At 40.3% G+C, this 21,699-nt stretch overlaps 1 protein-coding gene across 1 annotated transcript; it reads left to right on the top strand.

The window, feature by feature from the left end:
• Positions 1-868: 868 nt before the first annotated feature.
• On the top strand, positions 869-10,994 carry DUSP7 (dual specificity phosphatase 7). The gene is made up of 3 exons (XM_032210925.1): positions 869-2,268; positions 6,484-6,912; positions 9,487-10,994. Exons 1-3 carry the CDS (start codon positions 1,854-1,856, stop codon positions 9,792-9,794), a joined length of 1,152 nt encoding a protein of 383 aa, XP_032066816.1. The 5' UTR covers positions 869-1,853; the 3' UTR covers positions 9,795-10,994.
• Positions 10,995-21,699: the final 10,705 nt, after the last annotated feature.

Genomic DNA, 21,699 nt, shown 5'->3' on the forward strand with positions numbered 1-21,699 from the left:
TCCCTCTCCAATGAAGTCGTCGTATTTCAGCCCCGCCTATTTGAGCGGCTTATAAAATGCCAAACTCCAAGATTTGTATGCTGTAAGTCGTCCTGTCAATCAGGAATCCATCGTTCAAATCTAAGCTTTTAGAACCAATCAGGTCTAGAATCCGTTTATTGTGGGTCGCACAGCTCTTCTCCCATGCGCTGCGTGCGTCGTATTTTGCATGTGGCAGCGGTACAGTTGGATGGTCCGCCTTGTTTAGTTTTTCCATAGCCACAAAATATTGCAGTTGGAATACTTATGCCTTTTATCGGGAAGCGAGCCATCCAGTGGCTGCATAACCATGCTTTACTAAAGCGATCCAGTTTTCTGAATTCGCGCGATCCACTAAATCCCAAAGTAATCACAGGACTGAGTAATTTACGCCACCCTAAATTAAAAAGGTAATTTGTGGATCCGTGCCGGGGAAAATAAAAACCCAGTCATTTGTAGATTGGGGTTAAATATTTGCTCTGCTAAACTCCGGACGACCGCTACGCGGTGCTGCGTAGTGCTAGTGCGGATTTTTGTTGTGCAGTTGAAGTGGGAAAAAATCGAGGCTGAAAAAGCAATGGGAAAGTTTTATTTCGCGGCCTGGATATTTTGAATCTTACAACAACTCCTCCCCCAGCGATAAAAATGTCAGTAACGTCTCCATTGGGGGGGGGGGAGAGGTGAAGATAAGCAACCGGGGGAGGGGGTAGTTGGATGGGCCAACTTTTTTCTTAGGGGCCTAGAAGGGGTTTTTGATCAGTCTAATAGTAAAGTATGAGAGCCTTAAGCTTGTTCACTTTCTGTCTCCTTTTTCGTCCAGGTAACTTAACGACTTTTCAAAGGGATTAAAAACCAAAAAGGTTGGCAGCGACAATGATTAGACTATAAATCCTAATCGACAGTTGTGCATCTCCCGAAAACTGTCCTGCCTGAACTCTCTCAACGCGATCATTGAAAAAGCTTTGTCGGCGGCCGGGCATGTTTCTTGAGCGATAATTTTCACTCGGGCAGCGGCCTCTCCCCACCCCCAAAAAGGAGGCAGGACAAGCGGGCTCGTTATTTAAATCCCTCCATTGAACCAAACAGGCACTGCGAGGGAGGAAAAAAAAAAAGAAAAGGAGGAAAGGCTGCTTCCAAGAGCGCCAAGTCGTACAGCCTGACGCGGAGGAGGGAAACCTCGGGGCTTGACAAAACTGGGTTGCAAAACACTGGGGAGGCCGCTTCTCCTTTAAGCGGGGCCAGCCTGGCTCTCTTGGCGCTTTCCCTCCCTCGCAGGGCCCGCCTCCTTAAGCACGACACGCCGCTCTGATGGCGAAGCCTCTTTTTAATTGAGACTGTCAGGCTGGATGGAGCGGGAGGGGGCACGTAGCGGATATTGGAGCAGCAGTAGCAGCAGCTCAGCCGCCTAAATCCGACCAAAGAACGGCAGCTTTTTCCAGAGGAGGGCCGACTGCCAGCAGCGCCTGGCAATCCATAACTCCGCAGGATCTTCTTCCCAGAGGAGCCCGGAGGGATTCGCTCTCGCCCGCACCTCCCGCTTCTATCTCTCGGTTGGCAAGTGGAAGGGAAGCAGCCTAGCGGCGGGCGAAGCAGCGGAACGCCAAGGTCTTGGAAACGACCCCTCCAACCGATCGCCGCTTCGGGCCGCCTTTTTTAAAAGAAAAAATTCCTTTTTGTTCACTTTCCTTCTGGGTGGGTTTGGGGACGGCGGCGGAGGAACGCTTCTCCCCCTCCACCGCCCCTCCGAGAGTGACTGGTTTTGGACGCGCGTGTCCCTCTGCTCGCTCCTTCGTTCCCGCTCGCTCCTTCGCTCCTCGTCCCCTTGTGCGATCCTCATGAAAAATCATATCTGGGGCAGCGACCCCAGGGCTTCCATGGCTGCAGCGATGCCGTGGAAGAGCGTGGAGTGGCTGCAGGAGGAGCTGGAATCGAGCGGGGGCAGCTCGCTGCTGCTGCTCGACTGCCGGCCCCACGAGCTCTACGAGTCCTCGCATATCGAGACCGCCATCAACTTGGCTATCCCGGGCCTGATGCTCCGGCGCCTCAAGAAAGGTAATCTGCCCATCCGCTCCATCATCCCCAACAACGAGGACAAGGAACGCTTCGTCAAGCGCTGCAAGGCAGACACCGTCCTGCTCTACGATGAATCCACGGCTGAGTGGCAGCAGGACGGAGGGGCCCCCACCTCCGTCCTCGGCCTTTTGCTACAGAAACTCCGCGACGACGGCTGCAAGGCGTACTACCTGAAAGGTAAATGAGGAGCGGGTCGGAGCTCTCAGACCTCCTGACAAGGGATTGGCGAGCTTTTTTTTTTTTTTTTTAACTTCCTTCGTCCCCTCGTTTATTTTATCAGCCGGGCTGGAGGCTGCGAATCCCCGACCGGAGCAAAAATTCCCGCCTAATCGCAACCCCCCCCCCCCTCGCTATTTGTTCTATATCTCCATTTCCCTCTGTCCTTCTATCACGTTTTCCCTGCTTCCCAATCTTAGTTGTTTTGCTGAGCTTGCCGGAGGTTTTTCTCTCGCAGGAAAGACAGAAAGGGAACGTCGGCATTTAAAACAAAACAAAAAACAAACACGCGAAGGACTTCGAAAAGAGCGCGTGTCTTTCCTTCCTTTGGATTCAGCCAGGCAGGATTTTGCTCTTGCTTTCATCGCCCGCTTGATTAATTGTTGTTTTGCAAAATGGTTGCATGTGCCGAGTACTGTACACGCAGGTACCGTACTGGGCTCTGGGCCTTTTTGGTCTTGGTTCATTTCTCTCCTCCTCCCCCCCCACTCCCCCTTTGGTAGGAACGGGAAAATGTTTCCCCCGCCTCCCCTGCTAAACTGTCCTGAGAGATATCGTTCTCTCCCTCTCCAGAAGGAGAAATTCTGGCCAGATTCTTCCATAACTATGAATGGGAAAAGTCCAGGAAAGCCCACTTCATTCCAGGGTGATTATTTACTTTAGGCTTTGCCTTGCTCCTTTCCTCTATCAACTACCTAGCAATCTTGGTTTTTAAAAGGAGAGGGAAACTATGTGGCCCCTGTTGGACTACAGTTCCTATGAGTCAGAATGAATACAGGTCAAGGATTTCAGGAGTGAATTATTCAGAAGTTCTGGAGGGCTCTGCCTTGCCTTGCCAACCACCTACATTTTTCCCTTTCCCCTCCTGTTTTGGTACCCTTTAGAGGTTCTTCCCTCCAACGATGGGGAGGGAGGGGAGCTAATGGCAAGGAATAGCTTGTTCTACCCCATGTCTCACTGCCAGCCTAACTTTATGCAATGGTGCCATTTGCTCCACTACACTGTTTTTTTTTTGTGATAGAGAAGTAATAACCTAAAGAGGGGAGGCATTATTCACTGCAGACAGTTTGCCATTCTGCTTTTTAATTGAAATTTTTTCTGCAGATTAATCTCTTGTGTCTTGTGCCCTGCTTCCTTTTCTGTGTCTTTGAAGGCCCCGACTTGGTAGATCAGCCTTTGCCTTTGAGCAACTTGCTTGAGCTAGATGACGTATCTGGCCATGCCGCATTACATTGGGCTCTGCCTCCCATTCCTCCCTGAAGTTTATTTTGAATGAAGACCTTAATTCATTAAACTCCCCATTCAGCTTTCCTAAAACACTCTCCTCCCCTGGAAGCATTGTGATACAGTTACTCTGAGTGAGTGCCAAGGTAAGGATAATGGCCTTTTCCCAGGACACATACCAGCATGATCACTTGGTGGCAGGATTGAGGCAGAAATAGAAAGTGGTACTGAGCCAAAATTGTCCCCCTCTTTCTACTGTATAAGTAAAATTAAAATTACAGATTTACAAACAGCTCAAGGAAAAGGAAGTACTAAATAATGCAGAAGGAAGAAATTGTTCTTAGAATAGGAGATCTCTTCATGTATGTATGTATGTATGTATGTATGTATGTATGTATGTATGTATGCGCAGTTCAGTGAAAGCTTTCCTGTGCATTGCCCCAATGTTTCTTTTTCAGTATCTTTCTTGGTACATGTAAGGTGTGTTTTTAAAATTATTCAGGCCAAGTGCTATATTAATACCCTCAATCTTTCCTCTTGACAGTCTCAGTTCCTTTAAACTAGCTTTTTAACAGGAAAAATGGAAGAGTTAAGCTAATAATTTTCTCTTTTCCTCTCCTCTTCTGATTTAGAAGAGAGCCTGAATGGGAAATGTTTCTAATTAAAATTCCAAAATGGCTGTTTCATATTGTCTTTCTTTTTCAGGAGGGGGAAAAAGAAACCCAATTCTCCCCTTCCTGTTTATGAATACAGCTGAACTCTGTTTGGTGACTTTATTCCAACTGTGCCAGGCCATTTACATATCTCTAGGTCTTTTATAGTGGTACTGATTTGTAAAGTGTTGCTTGGATGCCTATTAAATATTCAGGAGAGAATTTCAGGTTCCATGTACATAAGTAGAACACTGAATATAGATAAACATTATTTGGGCACATATCTATATATGTAGCTCTTTTTTTTTACTGTGATCATAACTATACACTTAGCTATTTAGTTGATTGCAAGGAATATTCACATATTGCAATTTTGTTAACAAATGAAGTTTCCATTCCTGTCTCAAATTCTCCTACAGATACAGAGTGGCTTGTGTATACCTGTTATTATTTTTAATTTATTACTTGTCCATTTAAAGCTAAATCAATTCCCTCTAATCTGTGTCTTTAAACATCCTTGATAAGTAAACTGGAAATCTCTTATTCTCAGTTTTGTCACCTTATTCAACAGCACTTCTGTAAATGTGTACTAGGTAATTTAGCAGGTGAAGCATCTTATTATAACTGAATAGTCTTGAAAAATCTACAGCTGCTGAATTTCTGCCTCCTACAGATTTCTAAGAACACAGGAGCCCCTCAAAAATTGAATAACCTTTGATCCCAAACTTCGGAAATCTTAATTTTACTACTTTTTCCTTTAAATCAAAAAGTAAGAGTGTGTCTGTATGCTTCCTCAAATTGGTTGTCCACTTTTTCTTAAAGAATGCCTGTGGAATGATTGAATACTTCTTTAATTGCTTCCTTTTCTCCATACGTTCTTGTGCAAAAAGTAGTTGTTAAGGAAAAGATCCAAACCCAAAAAGTTCATTTAAATGCTGCTTGTTGGCGTATAGGGCTCCAACCTATGTACACAAATTTTAAAAAAATATAAACTACATTTGCTACAGAACTGATGTTAAGGCAATAACTTTTCTAAGGCCAAGCAAGTTTTACAAAATAAGATTCCATTTTTGAGTTCTCCAAATTCTTCCTTAGACAGGAAGTAAACATAAGGGTAGAGAGTGCAGGAAGATAGCTTGCTGAAGTGGAATGTATGGATTCTGCATTTTGTCATTCTTTTAAGGTTGCAATCATTCAAATTGGGCTTTGTCTGATTAGAATAGAATAGAACAGAACAACAGAGTTGGAAGGGAGCTTGGAGGTCTTCTAGTCCAACCCCCTGCTTAGACAGGAAACCCTACATCACTTCAGACAAATGTTTATCCAATCTCTTCTTAAAAACTTCCAGTGTTGGAGCATTCACAGCCTCTAGAGGCAAGTTGTCCCACTGATTGATGTGATGATGCAAGTTGCATCGAAGACTTCTTTAGCAAGTTGGGATGAAGAAGCAACATGTGTAATGTACTAACTTTTAAAATATACAAACCATCTATTAATCCAATATGTGTCTATCTTTAATTAAAATGCCGTGACACAGTTTTGGGAAGAGTTAACCTCAAGAGACAAAACAAAATAAGAGACTCTGGCAACATGATTCAGTAAATCAGTGACACTTAAAACACAATTCTAAACACTTTTATTGGCAACAGGTTAATGTAAATGTAATAGAGCTTTAAGGAAATGTCTGTAAAATTGCACTGTGCTGTTACAGTTCTTGCTATATTGGTACCATCACCTTTAGGATTCTTAACATTTTACTGTCTTCTGCTCAATGTGATCTGCAGACAGTGGCGGTGAGATAACACTTGTCTCCATGGTGTAAAAACTTTCTGATTAGAGGACTGCGTGTTAGGCTGCTGTTTAAAATATAGGAACAGGCCAGGCCTGTTTTGGTGAGTTGGCAGCTGAGATTACTATGGCAGAGGTTGAGAAAATCATGTAGCAGCCTTATGTACACAGTTAACTGAAATAAATTAAGGTGATTTTAATCTTCAGATTGTCTTAAGTTTTTTTTATTTCTGCATGTAGTATTTCTTTTGAGGCCCCCAATGTAGCTCCACCTGTCTTGCTGTTAAATACATATATTCATGTGTTGTTAATCCTGTTTTAGTTTAAGATTGATTTCATATTCAAGGAATTTTCTGGGCCTCCCAGGGAAAGTGGTATTTTACAGCATAAAATTTCTTTAAATCCACAATCATGGTTTGGGGAAGATTATATTTAAAGAGCAAATTTCTAAGACCTCACCGATTTTTGAGAAACATGGCATTAAAGCATATTTTCTCTTCACCTCCCACAGGTGGATTCAATAAATTTCAGACAGAATACTCAGAGCATTGTGAAACCAATCTTGACAGTTCTTCTCCAACCAACTCTCCTCCTGCCTCTGTCCTTGGTCTGGGAGGACTGAGGATAAGCTCTGATTGCTCCGATGGAGAATCCGACCGGGAGCCCAGCAGTGCCACAGAGTCTGATGGGAGCCCAATCCCAAACAACCAGCCGGCTTTTCCTGTCCAGATTCTTCCTTATTTGTATCTGGGTTGTGCCAAAGATTCCAGCAACTTGGATGTCTTGGGCAAATACGGCATCAAGTACATTCTGAACGTCACTCCCAATCTTCCCAACATGTTTGAGCACGATGGAGAGTTCAAGTACAAACAGATTCCCATCTCGGATCACTGGAGTCAGAATCTCTCCCAGTTCTTTCCTGAAGCCATCGCTTTCATTGGTAGGTGTGGGCATCCTGTTCTTGACGTCACAGCCCTTTTGGGTGGTGTTCTATCATAATCTTGCTGTTTTCTGCTCTTGCTGCTATCTGCTTGCTATAGATTTCATTTGTCTAAGTTTAGATTTGGCATGTGTAAGTTAGTAGGTACCGGTAAATGTGCCAGCATTTATAAGCTTTAAATATAACTGAGTTTGGCTGCAGGCTTCATTCCAGTTAAAGCCAAAAGATTATTCACCATCTGACTTCAATGAATTAAAAATGATAACATTTGGAATAGATTACAGGGAATGAATTGGGTAAGGCTTTTGATTTCTGTTTTAGAGGTTTACACATTCCTCCCCCCCCAATATATTTCAGGCAAAAATCAATTCCAACCCAATGTCTTGAATCCTTTCTCAGGTTAAATGTTGACGCTTATATGGTCAGCATGGTTCCATGATATGCTGATTAAACCTTGTGTCAGAGTTGCTTAGGAGAAGAGAGTAGCTTCCTTCTTCACATTCCTGTGTCCTGGAAACTTTCCACGCTGCTAAGTATATACCATTGGAACCCTACCAAAGTTGCCAACCATTCTCCTGTTCAGATTAAGTAACCTTAAAAAACCTGGCTCTGGCTCTCACAAACAAAACACACCTCCACCCATCTACCATTTGATCATTAAAGTTAGTCTTCGTACATATATTGGTTCATTAGTATGTTAAAGTCACCTGAGGACATTCTTATGTGAACCAGATAATACTACTGTAGGCATTATTGGCTCCAACATGTTGAAGCAGAGAGCTAAAATACAAGATTTTTATTTTAAAAATTGAATTTTCTCCTTCAGTATTTCTGGCCCATTTCATTTTTAAAATTGCAATTGTACTGCAGTTTATCTGCCACATTACATATGCTACAAATAATGTAGCCACTGGCCAGGCTCTTACTGTAGCAGCAACATATGCTTGAGTGAATTGTTAAATGTAAATAAATCAAAGTTGTGTTCTCCCTGATGTTCCATATATTCTAAATTCATATTTTTATAGAAAGTGCAGGCTTAGATACTGATTCCCAGAGAGATACAAGCTGGCCTTTGTTTTTGTAGTATGTCAGTTGATCAAAAGTTTTGTATTTGCTTAAAGGGCTGTTTGTGGAATGTGGTATTTAGATACTAGCTTAGTCAAAACATCCTCTCCTATGCAAACCACAGTTTGGTTTTTAGAACAGGAAATGATTACAGATTAAAATAGAAAAAAATGTGTTCAAATAGAACACTACCACACATTTGGAGATTTATTTATTTATTTAGAAGACAATGCTGAGTGGTCTGGCACTGATTAATGGCTTGGACCATGATACGAAATGAAAAGACAATAAGTTCATTCCTTAAATTTTATTTGGAGTTTATGAACTCTCACATTCTGTTCTTTAGCTAAATTACAATTTTTTTCCAGACATAAAATCCATCCCTCAACATGTGTCCTTTCATAGTCATGTTGATATCAATGTGTGTAAGAATATATTGTATCAATGGTGTCCCATCAGTGGAATATATTGTTAATTACTCTCCATCCGTTCAGGGATCCTTCAGAGGAGATCTGAGATATGCAAAGGAAAACAACAGGAAAACCTGTTGCATAGGGTAAAATAAATGCCTGAAGCTAAGTTTAGAGACACATACATGGAGTTGCAGCCTTATCTTTTCTTTATTGTAAAGATATCAGATAACTTTATTTAGGATTGGGATGTAATATTTGTTGTGTAGATATCATAATTAACATTCTTCAGTTACTGCTGATGCTTTTAGTCTGTTCACCCTTAAGTAAGAAACCATAGTTTCTTTAAGCCCCACTGTCTATTTGAATATAATGAAAAAGGATGTTCTTTTAAAGACTTTTAATAAATGTTTGATCTTTAACATCCACTTGAACCTAATTGGGTTGATTTGGAAAACAAAAACTATTCACTCAAGTTCTTTCCTTTGTAGTACTATTTATCATAACAAAAATGTTATCAACATTTTTCAACTTAACTAGTTGTAAGTCAGTCAGCCAAATGCTGATTAATATCGAACAGAAACAAGGATTAAGCAAGCTGTGTCTTTAAAAGGTTCCAGGAACTTTGAATGCAAAACTATTATTGTAACTTCTGTCATTCTTCTCAAGATATGTCTGGCTTATTTCTTTATCATTTCCAATTATATCAATTGTTTACGTCTTTATGTGGCAAGATAGCATGAACTAATATTTAACTGTCCTGATTACACCAATCTGATTGTCTTTGCATCTAGGCAGCATGTGAGACTCAAGGGAACATTGAATTGTGAAGAAAAACTGCTTAATTCAAAGTGCATTTATTATAAGCTTTAAGTCAGGGGTGTCAAACTCACGTTGTCACGGCAGCGTCATATCGGGACTTCTTTCCCCTTTGCTAAACTGGGCATGGGCGTGGCCAGCGAGTGATGCATCCGGCTTGCGGGCCGGGAGTTTGACAGCCCTGATTTAAGTTGAACTTCCCTATTCTATCCTTGCTTTATAAACCCCTCTCCTTTCGTTGTTGTTGTTCAGAAATCTTACATGTTCCTTCCTGTTGCAGATGAGGCCCGTTCCAAGAAGTGTGGCATTCTAGTCCACTGCCTTGCTGGCATTAGCAGGTCTGTAACAGTAACTGTGGCCTATTTAATGCAGAAGCTCAATTTGTCTCTGAATGATGCCTACGATTTTGTGAAAAGAAAAAAGTCCAACATTTCCCCCAATTTCAACTTTATGGGACAGCTTCTTGACTTTGAAAGAACTTTGGGACTCAACAGCCCATGTGACAACCGTTCGCCTGCGGACCAGCTGTATTTTACCACCCCAACCAATCACAACTTGTTTCAGCTGAACACATTGGAGTCCACATGAAGGAGATTTCGTTGGGGGAACCTCAAATCTTGAATAGCTTCTCTTGAGCATTTCAAATTCATTAATGGAAAAAGTTTTTTCCCAGTCAGCTTTGAAAGAACTGGTTTCTCCAAGCAGATCTACCTAGTTGCTGCTTCATTGAAAAGGTGTGCCGTTTATTACAATTTGGATGCGAATCCAAATGGTTCGGAAGAGTTACTTCTCATTGACCGGAATGATTTCATATGGTCGACAGCCTGATATTCTGACTGCAGCTGTTACTGGCAATAACTTTTCTAGTTGTACTTAGAGACTGATACAGTACACTTCATCATGCACATGTACCACACACACACACACACACATACATGTGTATTACTGGATCAGAGTGGGTTGGCTTGGTGTGGAAAGTAAAGAAGACTCGTGCACTTAGCAAACTTGACCAATAAGTGTTGGCCTGAGACTGTTGTTTTACATCCCAGTTTACTTTTTTTTTTTTTAAAAAAAAGAGGTAATCTTATACTCTTTCTTGGGTTCAAGCTCTTTTTCAATATGTACGTTCCTGACTGTTTGTACAGACCAGGTTGCAAAACCAGTATTTTATTCTGTTTGTGTTTGATTTTATGTTTTTTAGATATAAGAGAGAGAAAGAGGAAAAAATTCAAATGTTTCTATTGACCAAATGCATTTTGCACACTCTGTAAAGCCTCAATATGTTCTCTAAGCATGTTACTTGGGGGTGGGGGGGGTGGGGAAAAGACAAAGAAAGACCTGTTGCTATATCTGGGTAGCATCTAGCTGGAGTTTTCATGGTTTATGAGAGCCAGTTGGTAAAGTATGCCCCTCCGCACCATGTTCACCCTCATAACCTTTTCTGCACTGACTCTGCCAAGGTGACTAAGCACCAATGTGCTATCTGATTTAAAAAAAAAGTCCCATTGCCCCATCCTACTCTGTACCCATCATCAATCTGTTCAATATTACCTGAGATAACATCTCATATAACCTCCACCCAGAGCTGGTAAAAGCATGCTTGGAGGCTCTTGGTTGCAGTGCGCAACCTTTTTGACTGTTAACATCACCAGCTGGCCTGAAATCACTCCAGCTTCCAAAGCAATGAAAATGCTGTTCATGTTGTTAGCGTTTAATCTGGCACGCTTGATTCTTATATATAAATGGGTGCATATATATATGTACAAGTGCATATATATTTGTGTGTGTGTACATATATAAATATACTGCATGGAAGGAGCAGCCTGGAGGTGAACAGAGAATCAAACAATATTGCTGTTGTAGAAGACTTGAGCACAGATTTACTAAGGCAGCTTCCCTTCACCTGGCACTTTCCAGATGAGTTAAGATGACAATGCCCAGATTTCCTAACAAGGCTAGTTTAGTCTAAGGCTGCCTGACAATTCTGGGAAGTGTAGTGCCAACATGTGAAGGAGACCAGTTTGGGAAGGTAACTTGGGTACAACCAGAAGGTACTTTAAATAGGAACCATGGGAAGCCATGGGATTATACTACTTAGGGAAAAAAAATGGTATATGTGTGTGTGAGAGGAAGGGAAGGCTAGTTAACTATGGAGGCCATTGGAGGGGAGAACTTTTTGGGAGAACTTCTTTGCTGTGCCTTCTATAACAAGAAGACTTGTCTATATTTCTCATTAATGTACTATACTAGATGAGAGAAAAGTGGTGCTTAATTTTTTCTTGGGAGGAGGGCAGAATGGACATGGAAAAATATTGGCTGCAGTGTAGTCCCTCCTTTTTCCCACCTCCCTTTCCACTTTCACTCTCAAACTTTTAAAAGCCACGGAGTCTTTCCCCCCCCACCTTAAATATTCTTTTTTTAAAAAAAATATATCCTTTTTTCAAAAATAAATAAATCTCCACATGGAAGAATGTTTAATGCTATCACATCATGGAACTGTGATGTGTATGTATGTGTGCGTGTGTATGTGCTTTTCAGAAAACATTGGAATGATTTTTTTAAAATGTATCAATGTTAGGGTTGTTGGGTCATTAAGGCAGGAAAAGTGGAGCACTACACATGGATGAGCAAGCAGATGAGGAATCTCCTAACTGCATCTTACCTCAAGGAGAAATTTTATTTATCAGGGATTTAGTGCATCTGTATCTTAAGCTGGTTTTTATAAAGGCTTCCTGTGCCAATGGTGGTCTAAAAATGCATCCTCTTCGTATACGCGAGAATTTGTTAGTGAGGGACAGCTTTTGCTTTCTGTGTTTAATGAAGGAAAAAATGAGTGACCCTATATATCCTGAACCCAATATTGGGATTTTGTTTATATTGCAAATAAATACTATTTTTTCTTTAAAAAACAGTGTTTCTGTGTCTAAAGTGTTTCCCAAGACAGTTTGGCTTCCTGCTTCTTTAAAGAAACATTATTCTGTTTGCCTTTAACACATAACTCCAACCCAATTTCTATTTGCTTGTCAGTGTTTATACAGTATTTGGTTACACACAAAGCTTAATTTTGAAGTCCTGTGGTAAGAACTGGAAAGAGAGGTTCTGATGTAAACCAAAGCTTAAAGAACATCCTGAACATCCTTATTGGCCAAAACTCTTTTCATAGGCAAGGCGAGTGTGGTTCTGGTTTCCCTTGATTGCAATCTTACAAGAACTTTCCTGATGGATATCAATGAAGTTCTCGTAAATAAGCTGAAATTTAGTCTGAAACATTCAGTACTGAAGTCAACTGAATCTTTAGAAAGATTTCTTGGCCAATCAAGCTTTGTTCCTTGGAGAGCTCAGTTATACACAGGGGTGGGCTGCTGGGGGTTCGGGAGAACCTCTAGCTAAGATTCTGTGCAGTTCAGAGAACCCCCAAATCCCAATTCTGGCTGGCCCTGCCCACTCCTCCCCTCGCAGGAGTTCCCATGCGACCTGTTTGGATGCAGGTAATTACAGGGCACATGCGGTTGCTCAGGGAGGGTGAAAAACGGGTGTACCGGAAGTTCAGGAAGACTGGAAATGGGCCCATTTTTGACCTCCGGAGGGCCTCCGGAGCCTGAGGAGGCCGTTTTCACCCTCCTGGAAGATTGAGGAAAGCCTCCAGAGCCCGGGGAGGACAAAAATGGCCCCCTCCCATCGTGGTGCAGGAGGCTGACTAGGCCATGCCCACCATGGCCTAGTCGGGCAGAGAACCCCTTGCTAAAATTTTTGAAACCCAAACCTGGTTGTAGAGTGATCACAGCAGGATATGAGTCTGGCACCTCACTTTTCACTTTCAAATTCAGTTTGAGTATCACTGGAAATTAGGTGACCAGAGAAAAAGTTTGTGTTTACCAGTCTGGTATAAGCAAGTCCATACCTGTCAGAAATCCTGTGAATACAAGGCAGCTGCACCTTTGCCTAGCAATTTCAATTGGAAATTACAGATTAAAAGATGCCTTAGATGGTAGTTGTGGCTATTTCTAAGCTGCGAAAAATTGTATCTCTTCATTTTCTATCTGTCAGATCATATGTATATTCAGACTACTTTGAGTATTAAACGTTCTTAGTAGTAGGTTTTGATACTCATTTCTGAAGATGAGATTGGAAACCATTCCTTTTGTTACCCCTACTTCCATTCTATCTCTCCCTCAGCTAAGAAACCATTGAAGATTGCTTACTAAATTGAAGGAAGGCTCTTTGATCATTTATTTTTCTCAAAATTCTTATGAAAATTTGCTATGTTACGGTATCTTTCTAAACTGTTCCCTCCATCTTCTATTGATATTTAATGTAGTAGTGGGGCTCCATCCAATGACAATAGGAAATTGGTCCACATTAGCTGTCAACGAAATTGAGGTCTTAACCCAAAGTGTCCAGACTGTGTAACTGAAGGCTTTGACTGCTTGCGGGCTAATGGATGAGAGAGCCAATATTTTTGTCTGGAATTAGGTGACCCGAGAGTATGCTTAACAGTCACTGCTTGTTTGCTTAAGTGTGCTTTACACAAGCACTGAAGAAGCTCACTGTTTGCCCAGCTGGTGAGAAGAATTTTGGCTCATTGCTGATGCTCAGGGCTTCAACTGAGCTGATAAAAATCTGCCAACTTTCCACTCTCTGAAATGTGCCTAAAAACCAGCTAATCCTATTTCCATCCACCTCCTCTCTACCCATCTCTTTTGTGTCACATCATAATTTGTTAAGTTGGAGGGCAGGGTTTGTCTTTGTAAGCTCTTTCAGGAGACTTATTAATGAAAGAGTAGGATACAAATGCAGTTGAGTAAATAAAAATTGCCTCACCAGATGTCTGGCACCACAGATCAGGCTTTGTCAATGGCTATTTTCTTAGTTAGGTTTACAAGCAACAATCCAAAAATCAGTTGTCATCACAATAGCCACCTTCAGGTTACATTTAAAGAAAGGAAACCAATCTGTTAGGAAGGAGCCGAAAATTGATAAAGAGGATAGAAAAATAGCAGGGTTCAATTGGTGTGGTAGAACTAAAGAAAAAAGGAAGCATGCTTGCCAAAGATTCAGTTGCAAAATGTTTAGTAAACCTAATCAATTTTAAGATTTAATTGGGAATTTTGAAAGAAGATATGAAAGTACAAATATGGTATATACAGGGCGGGGCATAACCTTTTCCTAGGGGGTCACAGCAACACTTGTAATAACAACACAAATAATTCATACACCATTCGAAAGCCCATCAAAAACTGAGTTTATTGACACGATTTAATAGTCAGTATGATTATCAGTAACCCAATCCGGATGACGTTTCAATTTGTTTGCAATCCATTTTCGATTGATAAACGTCGCTCCAGCATCGCGAGCCTCTCGAAAGGCAATGCATTTTATTCTGTCAATGATCCTTTGTTCTTCCGAATCGAATTTTCCAGCCATTCTTAAAGCAAATTTAACATTTAATAGCTCATTCAATTCAGTTTTTTATGGGCTTTAAAATGAGGTGTCGCGGAAGTTGTAAACTGCTGTCGATCTTGCTGTGACCCCCTAGGAAAAGGTTATGCCCCGCCCTGTATTTTCAAAGTAGTTCCAAAGGTGTTTTTTCAAAAGGAAATTGGACTTTCTTTGTTTTTCCTTGACTTAACAGTGGAGAATGGAAGGATTTATAGTTTCATAGTACCCTGTTTCCCTGAAAATAAGATCTCCCCGGATAATAAGCTCAATTGGGCTTTTGAGTGCAAGTGCTAAAATAAACCCTCCCCCGAAAATAAGCCCTCCCCAAAAATAAGTCCTTCCTAAAAATATTGCAACACAGCAGGAGCCATGAGGTGACCACACTCGCCGTCTCCTACACCTCAAAAATAATAAGACCTCCCCAAAAATAAGGCCAAGTGCTTATTTTGAGGGTCAAAAGAAAATAAGATTATTTTCATGGAAACATGGTATATTATTTTGGTAGTTTTGCTGCTCCAATCTGTTGAAGAAAAGGGGGATATCAATGATATAAATAAATAATTTAGCAAAATTAATAAGAATACAGAAGGAAAAATGTGGCAATATAACATTCACAATCTGCATTTGTTAATCTTGCTGATTCATCATTTAAAGTTTATTACTAAAGATGCTATAATTGACTGACTTTGTACAATGTGCTCAACCATAAATCATAGTGTTTAACATTTGTCTTCTATCTTATATTGAGATGGACCTTTACCTCAATGTTTGAAGTTGGCCATGTGAGAACTTGATCTACCATGGTTTTCATCAAAGAAATCTTAAGCTTCTCAAGAACACATATATATATACAAATACATGTTTCAGAGAGACTGTAGTAATAAGACTGTGGTGTTTCCTTTATCTACTGTTTATCTTTTGGTTGCCCTTAAAACATCCTTGGAAAGGATTCAGGGTAATAATAGCCTCAGTTGTTTAAAGTAAAGGGTTGTTTTTTCTTCAGAGTAACCTGATTGTGAATTCTGGAATAGCACTTTAACTATTAGTAATCGTCTGCTGACTGGATAGTTAAACCACATGACTATACTTAATACTGTGTGGGACAGTAGTGGCGTTCCTGTAAAAGAGATTTGAAGAGTGTTCCACAATGACTACAAGGTCTAGAAATGATACTTATTGAGTTTGAATGACATTTCCATGTTGGCATGTGGTGGGTTTCCATTCCACATCCTTGACATTTCAGTTAAATAGAGAACTTTCCTTCTCCATTGTTGATGGATATAAGGGAATGTGGAGAGAAAATTCGTAGCTCAGGGTTGAAATCAGGGCCCTTGGTGATATAATAAAGGGTAGCATGCCATCTTAGTCATGTTGTTAAATATCTACAGTATGTTCACAAGGAGTGCTCCAAACAATATTAATAAGAGAATCAAAGGAGAAACCTGTCTGTTGAAGGATAACTTATGATTGTCTTTCTTATGGGTTGTAGAGAACATAAAGGAAACATCATGGGGATTCAACACAAAAACAATTGCTGCTAAGGCATATTTGTACCATGGTTGGGTTAAGTACCTTTCCATGGAGAAAATCTCTGTGAGAGTTTCTTCAAAAGAAAAGTAAGAAAAGATCTCTAAATGGGATGTGTTTATAAAGTCCTGGTTTATACAGTGCGCCAACTTTTTTTATTAGATAAACAGTAATTGCCTGAACACGCACCTATTTTATACCTTAAATTACACAGTTTGCAAACCATGATGGACTCACCCAACATATTAAACCCAAACCAGACAGACTACACTAGTAATGTAGGATTCCAACAATTCTGTCTGTGTTAACCCTTATGGAAAGGCACTATGGTATTATTGTAGTCTGTTTCCTCATTATTCGTAGATACTGAGATACAATTCCCACTGTGAACAATTTCCAATCCTAACCATAGATCACATTGGGAAGTCTGGAGCAGGTGAAGACAGATAAGGGGTGCTCAGACTGCAATGTTTTCATTTCCACCAAGATAAATACAAGGCCTGTCCTTTGTGTGTGTCTCTTGTGCAGTGGCCGTGGTAGAAATAACTACATTATTAAGTTAGCATGTCTTTGAATTCAGAAGCAGGAGATGAGGTTGTCCTCAGGTTTGCCAACATGATGCAGCCCTTCTTTCCTATATTTTTCTCATCAAATTCTGGGAGAATGAGAGCTGGATAAGCAAGATAGACTCAAAAGAATCTTGCAACATGCAATGTTGCAATGTTCACCTTTGAAGACAGAAACAGCCTCATCTTTGCTGAAAAATGGTCTTAGCACCTTGATGAAAATTCTCCATCAGATTTTCAACACCTCAGGAAATATTGTCTCTGCAGTGAATTACAATGAATTGACATTCTAACTTTCTCAGTGACAAGTTCTGAGCAGTGACTGTTTTGTGGATGAATGGCTGTTTGTGGCTCTCAGCATCCATTTTTCAGTAGCAGTCAATCTTGGCAGTGTCAGTGTCTATCAACTAATATGCAGTATTAATCAACGTTTGATGGAGTCCGACATGAAACAGTCAATATCTGCCAACCAACACATGACAATGGTCTATATTTAACGTGATCTGACAGTTGACCTCAAGTACCAGGCAATAAGATATTATTGTCATTTTTTTTTACTGTGAGCATATTGGCCCACATTAAAAATGAAATTCTGTTTGGTATATATTTATGGTATATATAATATTTGGCAGCATTTGGCCAATAGCAGATGCTGATGTGTAGACACATGCTGCAATATAGAAGAGTGGATTGTTTGGTCCTCAGCTATGGTTGGATCTCAGTTCTCGGCAGCCCCAGGCAGCATGGCCATTGATTAGGAATGCTAAGAGCTGAGCTGAGGTCCACAGTTCCCCTTCTCTGCTGGTTGCCCTATTTTTCAACATTTTAACATGTAGCATTGCATGGTGACCCTCATTATTTAATAGCATTTGATGTATGACCTATAATGACAAGATACATTTGATATATAACAGTGAAACATAGAATAGCAAAAGTCGACTTTGGATCTGTCGTCTAAGTCCTTAACTGGGAAAAAAAAGAAAAAGTGGAAAATTTATTTTGTAAAACAAGTATTACTTTTCAGTCCTTGGTTTTTCTGAGGCACACTTGATTTCCTTCACATCTCTCTCTCTCTCTCTCTCTCTCTCTCTCTCTCTCTCTCTCTCTGACACACACACATACACACACACACACACACACACACACACACACACACACAGAGCTCTGCTGAAGACTTGAGAGCATGTAAATAGTTCTGCTAATCAACACTTTATATTTATAAAAGACTGGCACATATTTGTTGTAAAGTGTTGCACGTGAAGCTCTGGGTTGCGGTCATAGCCTCTCAGTGACTTTGTGGATTCTTCTCTTGACCCCCAAGGGTTGAAAATACCATAAAGGCAAGGATGTGCAATTGTGAAGATGCCTAACAAATTGGTCTTTAACATTTTTCTATCCGAAATGAGGAAGTTGATAGGATGTGAGATTGACTGACATGTATTTCCTATTCCTTGCAGTTATCTGAAGTTGATCTGGCACACATCCTTCCTCCGAGGGGATGAATTAGCTCCCATGACAAGGGGGGGGGGGAAGACATGAGGACTTTGAAATATGTGGTCTACTTCAGCTATGAATTGCCATATTTAAAATGTCATAGAGCTTCTATGCTGTTGGTTAAATGTTACTTTCTTATTGCTGGAGAACTAGAATTGCATTATAGAGAGAAATTCAATAAAACTCACATCGTTAGATCTGGGTTGGGGGGGAAAACATAGCTGCTATTGAATTTCTCCTTGTGTGCATCCATTAAACAATGTCTACAGAAAAAGGAAAAAAAGAAAATCTGAAAAGCAGTCTTTCTGAAAAAGCTGCCAGACCATGGCATTAATTTGTTGACCTCCTGAAATGGTTCATATAACCGATCTAGTCTAGCTTGGAACAAGAAACTATTAGAATATCAACTGAAAGTGGTCTGATTGTCATAAAGCGAAACAGAAAATGTATTATAATTAATTACCATGGCATCTAATCAATCAAGTCTTTTTAAAATTTTATTTATTTATATCCTACCTTTAATATTTTTATAACATTGGCAAACATATCTAAGACCCTTCCTCCTCCTATTTTTCCTCAAAACAAATCTGTGAGAAGGGTAGGGCTGAGAGAGAATGATCAGCACAATGTCACCCAACCAGCTTTCATATCTAAAGTGGGACTAGAACTCACAGTCTCTTGGTTTCTAATTTGGTGCTTTAACCAGTAGACCAAAATCAACCTCAACTCCTGGTGACTTCAATTTTCTTGGCAATAGTATAAACACGGTTTGTCACTGCTTGCCCTCTTATGGGAAGTTTTTTGCAACCTCCTAATCTGTATTATAGCCTTGATAATTTCTGGTTTATAGTCTCCCATTCAAGTGCTAGCTAGATTTATCTTTGTCATTCTAACATCGGCTTAAGTCAAACATAATGTTAATTCAGAAAACCACTCTTCATTCATTTCGTACTCAGCCTTTCCTTTTACTGGAGTTAGTATGGATGTTCTGTTTTGTGAGCAACCCTCTGCCTTTTACTTTTATTTGTTCTGGATGCATTCCAAAGGTTAATCTCTTACTGAATAAGAGATTTCTGAAGAGCAGATTGAATGCAGGTGTACCTTACACCAAGACAAAGAGAAGACTCATGGTAGTAGACTTTTTTTTACATGAGTACAAACATACAAACAAATATATGCCAATTAGACCAATGACTTTGTGAAGGAAATAAATTATCCTGAATTTTGAGCTAGGGCAGGAACTGAAGAACCGGGCTAAGGTGGCAATAGTTTATGGTTTCAGCTCATGGAAGAGGATTGGAAAGCGAAATAAAAATATTGCAAATTAGTGACTCACTTTGGAAATGATGTTGATGGAAGTGATTTGGCTTTGTGGACTTAGCTGGTAAATGTCATAATCTGGATGACAGACTGCTGACAAACTGCTTTCACTTTATAAGAACTGGTACAGATCTGTTTGACCAAAACCCATAGCAAATGATAAATGATCATGAGGACTTAAAACAGAATCTTGCCAGCTCTGGAGAATAAAGGAAGTTGGAGTATTGCTGAAATAAGTTATTCCATGGAAAAAAAAACCAGAGTGTTAGCTGATTCTCATGCTCAGACTACAGAGAAATAAAATTATCCTGAACTTCTTAGAACAGGAAGGCAAAATCATTTAACAGACAAAAAGAGCTGGTGGGATGATTCCCCATAAATGTTATTTTTAATTTTTCTTCTTCATTTATTTATACCCCTCCTTTATTATTTTAGAGCCGAGGTGGTGCAGTGGTTAAATGCAGCACTGCAGGCTACTTAGCTGACTACAGTTCTGCAGTTCGGCTGTTCAAATCTCACTGGCTCAGGGTTGACTCAGCCTTCCATCCTTCCGAGGTGGGTAAAATGAGGACCCGGATTGTTGTTGGGGGCAATATGCTGACTCTGTAAACCACTTAGAGAGGGCTGAAAGGCCTATGAAGCGGTATATAAGTCTAACTGCTATTCACAAATAACTCAAAGTGGTGAATATATCCAACATATCTTTCTTTCCTATTTTCCCCACAACAACAACCTTGTGAGGAGAATTGTGCTGAGAGAGAGTGACTGGCCCAAAGCCACTCACTGGCTTTCATTGCTAAGGCAGTACTTATACTCATGACCTTCTGCTTTCTAGCCTGATGCCTTAACCATTAGACCAAAATGGTTATACTGACTATACTGATTTAAAGTAATCAAAAGAAACAAATTGTTCAAAACCAGCAGAAAGAGAGGAAATGCTGTACTTTGTGAATATGTCTAGTCAGGAATCCAGATGAATGAATATTTGGCTTAAAATAAGTGGAATAAATAATATTCCCATTGGTTTCTACTATGCCCACTTAACCATACGTGAATAATATATTCCAGAATGAAAATTGCAGGCCTGCTAAAGAGATAAAAAATAGTGATAGTGAATTTACTCCAATATCTGCGGGGGAGACAAACTTTGTCAAACATATTCCTTCCCAATAGTTCTCAAGAGCTTCTTCCACTGTTGACTTGATGTGACCTGCTAGACCCAATGTAGAAGCCTCATTTCACATTTGGAGACTGCTTGTTTAGAGACCACTGTGACTTCTCCTCCACCAAGGCTCATGTGTAACTTAGAGAGTTGAGCAGATCAACAGTTTGCTCAGCTCCTATTCCAGATAAAATGCAGTAAAACCTGTTTTGCAGTGTTTTCTCTGGATGTATGGTCCAGGGACTTCCCATTACTGGGAATTCCCGTTTTAGTTTTTGGATTTCCTCGCATTCTCCTTTGATAGCTAGGGATAGCAACATTTTCCCACTCTTCCCTTTTCTGTCAACATGTTCCTAGAAACAGCCCACGCTTAATTGTGAAAATCGAACCCTTTAAGGGGAAAGAAAGAGGTAGTGATGTGACAGTAATTGGCAATTATTATTAAGCTGTACATGTAGATACAGAGAATAATAAGGCTTCTTCAGATGTGCACAAAATAAAAGAATGACAGAAAACAGTGTACAGTTCAATTAAATTGCTAAGAGATAACAAAGAAAAAGTGGGACCAGTCAGGCCCAATTCATTTTTGAGAATGGGATATATATTCTACCAGGCAACAGTGAAAAATGACATGAAAGTATGGTACTGAGACTAGATACTGGCAGAAACATAACCAGGAAATATCTGTTAACTTTGAGTGAACTTAAATCTCCAGAGCCAGATGAGTTGTTCTTAGAGTACTGAAAGAACTTTAGAAAGTTCCAGATTACTGAAAGAAATCAATGACCTTATCTTCAAAAAAGGAAAAAGAAAGGTTCTGGGAAATTGAAAGCCTGTAATGGCATGTGGGAAAGGCCTTGGGAGACTGGGTGAAGAAACACTGCTGAGCAAATGGTCAGATAAGAGGCAGCATAGCCTGCAGCTGAATGCTGAATGGGGCAAGAGGTTCAGAAGTGACCTTCCCTGGTTTCTTGGGCTGTAAAGG

This window comes from Thamnophis elegans, chromosome 2 (genome assembly GCF_009769535.1).
Source record: "Thamnophis elegans isolate rThaEle1 chromosome 2, rThaEle1.pri, whole genome shotgun sequence".
NCBI classification, from domain to species: domain Eukaryota; kingdom Metazoa; phylum Chordata; class Lepidosauria; order Squamata; family Colubridae; genus Thamnophis; species Thamnophis elegans.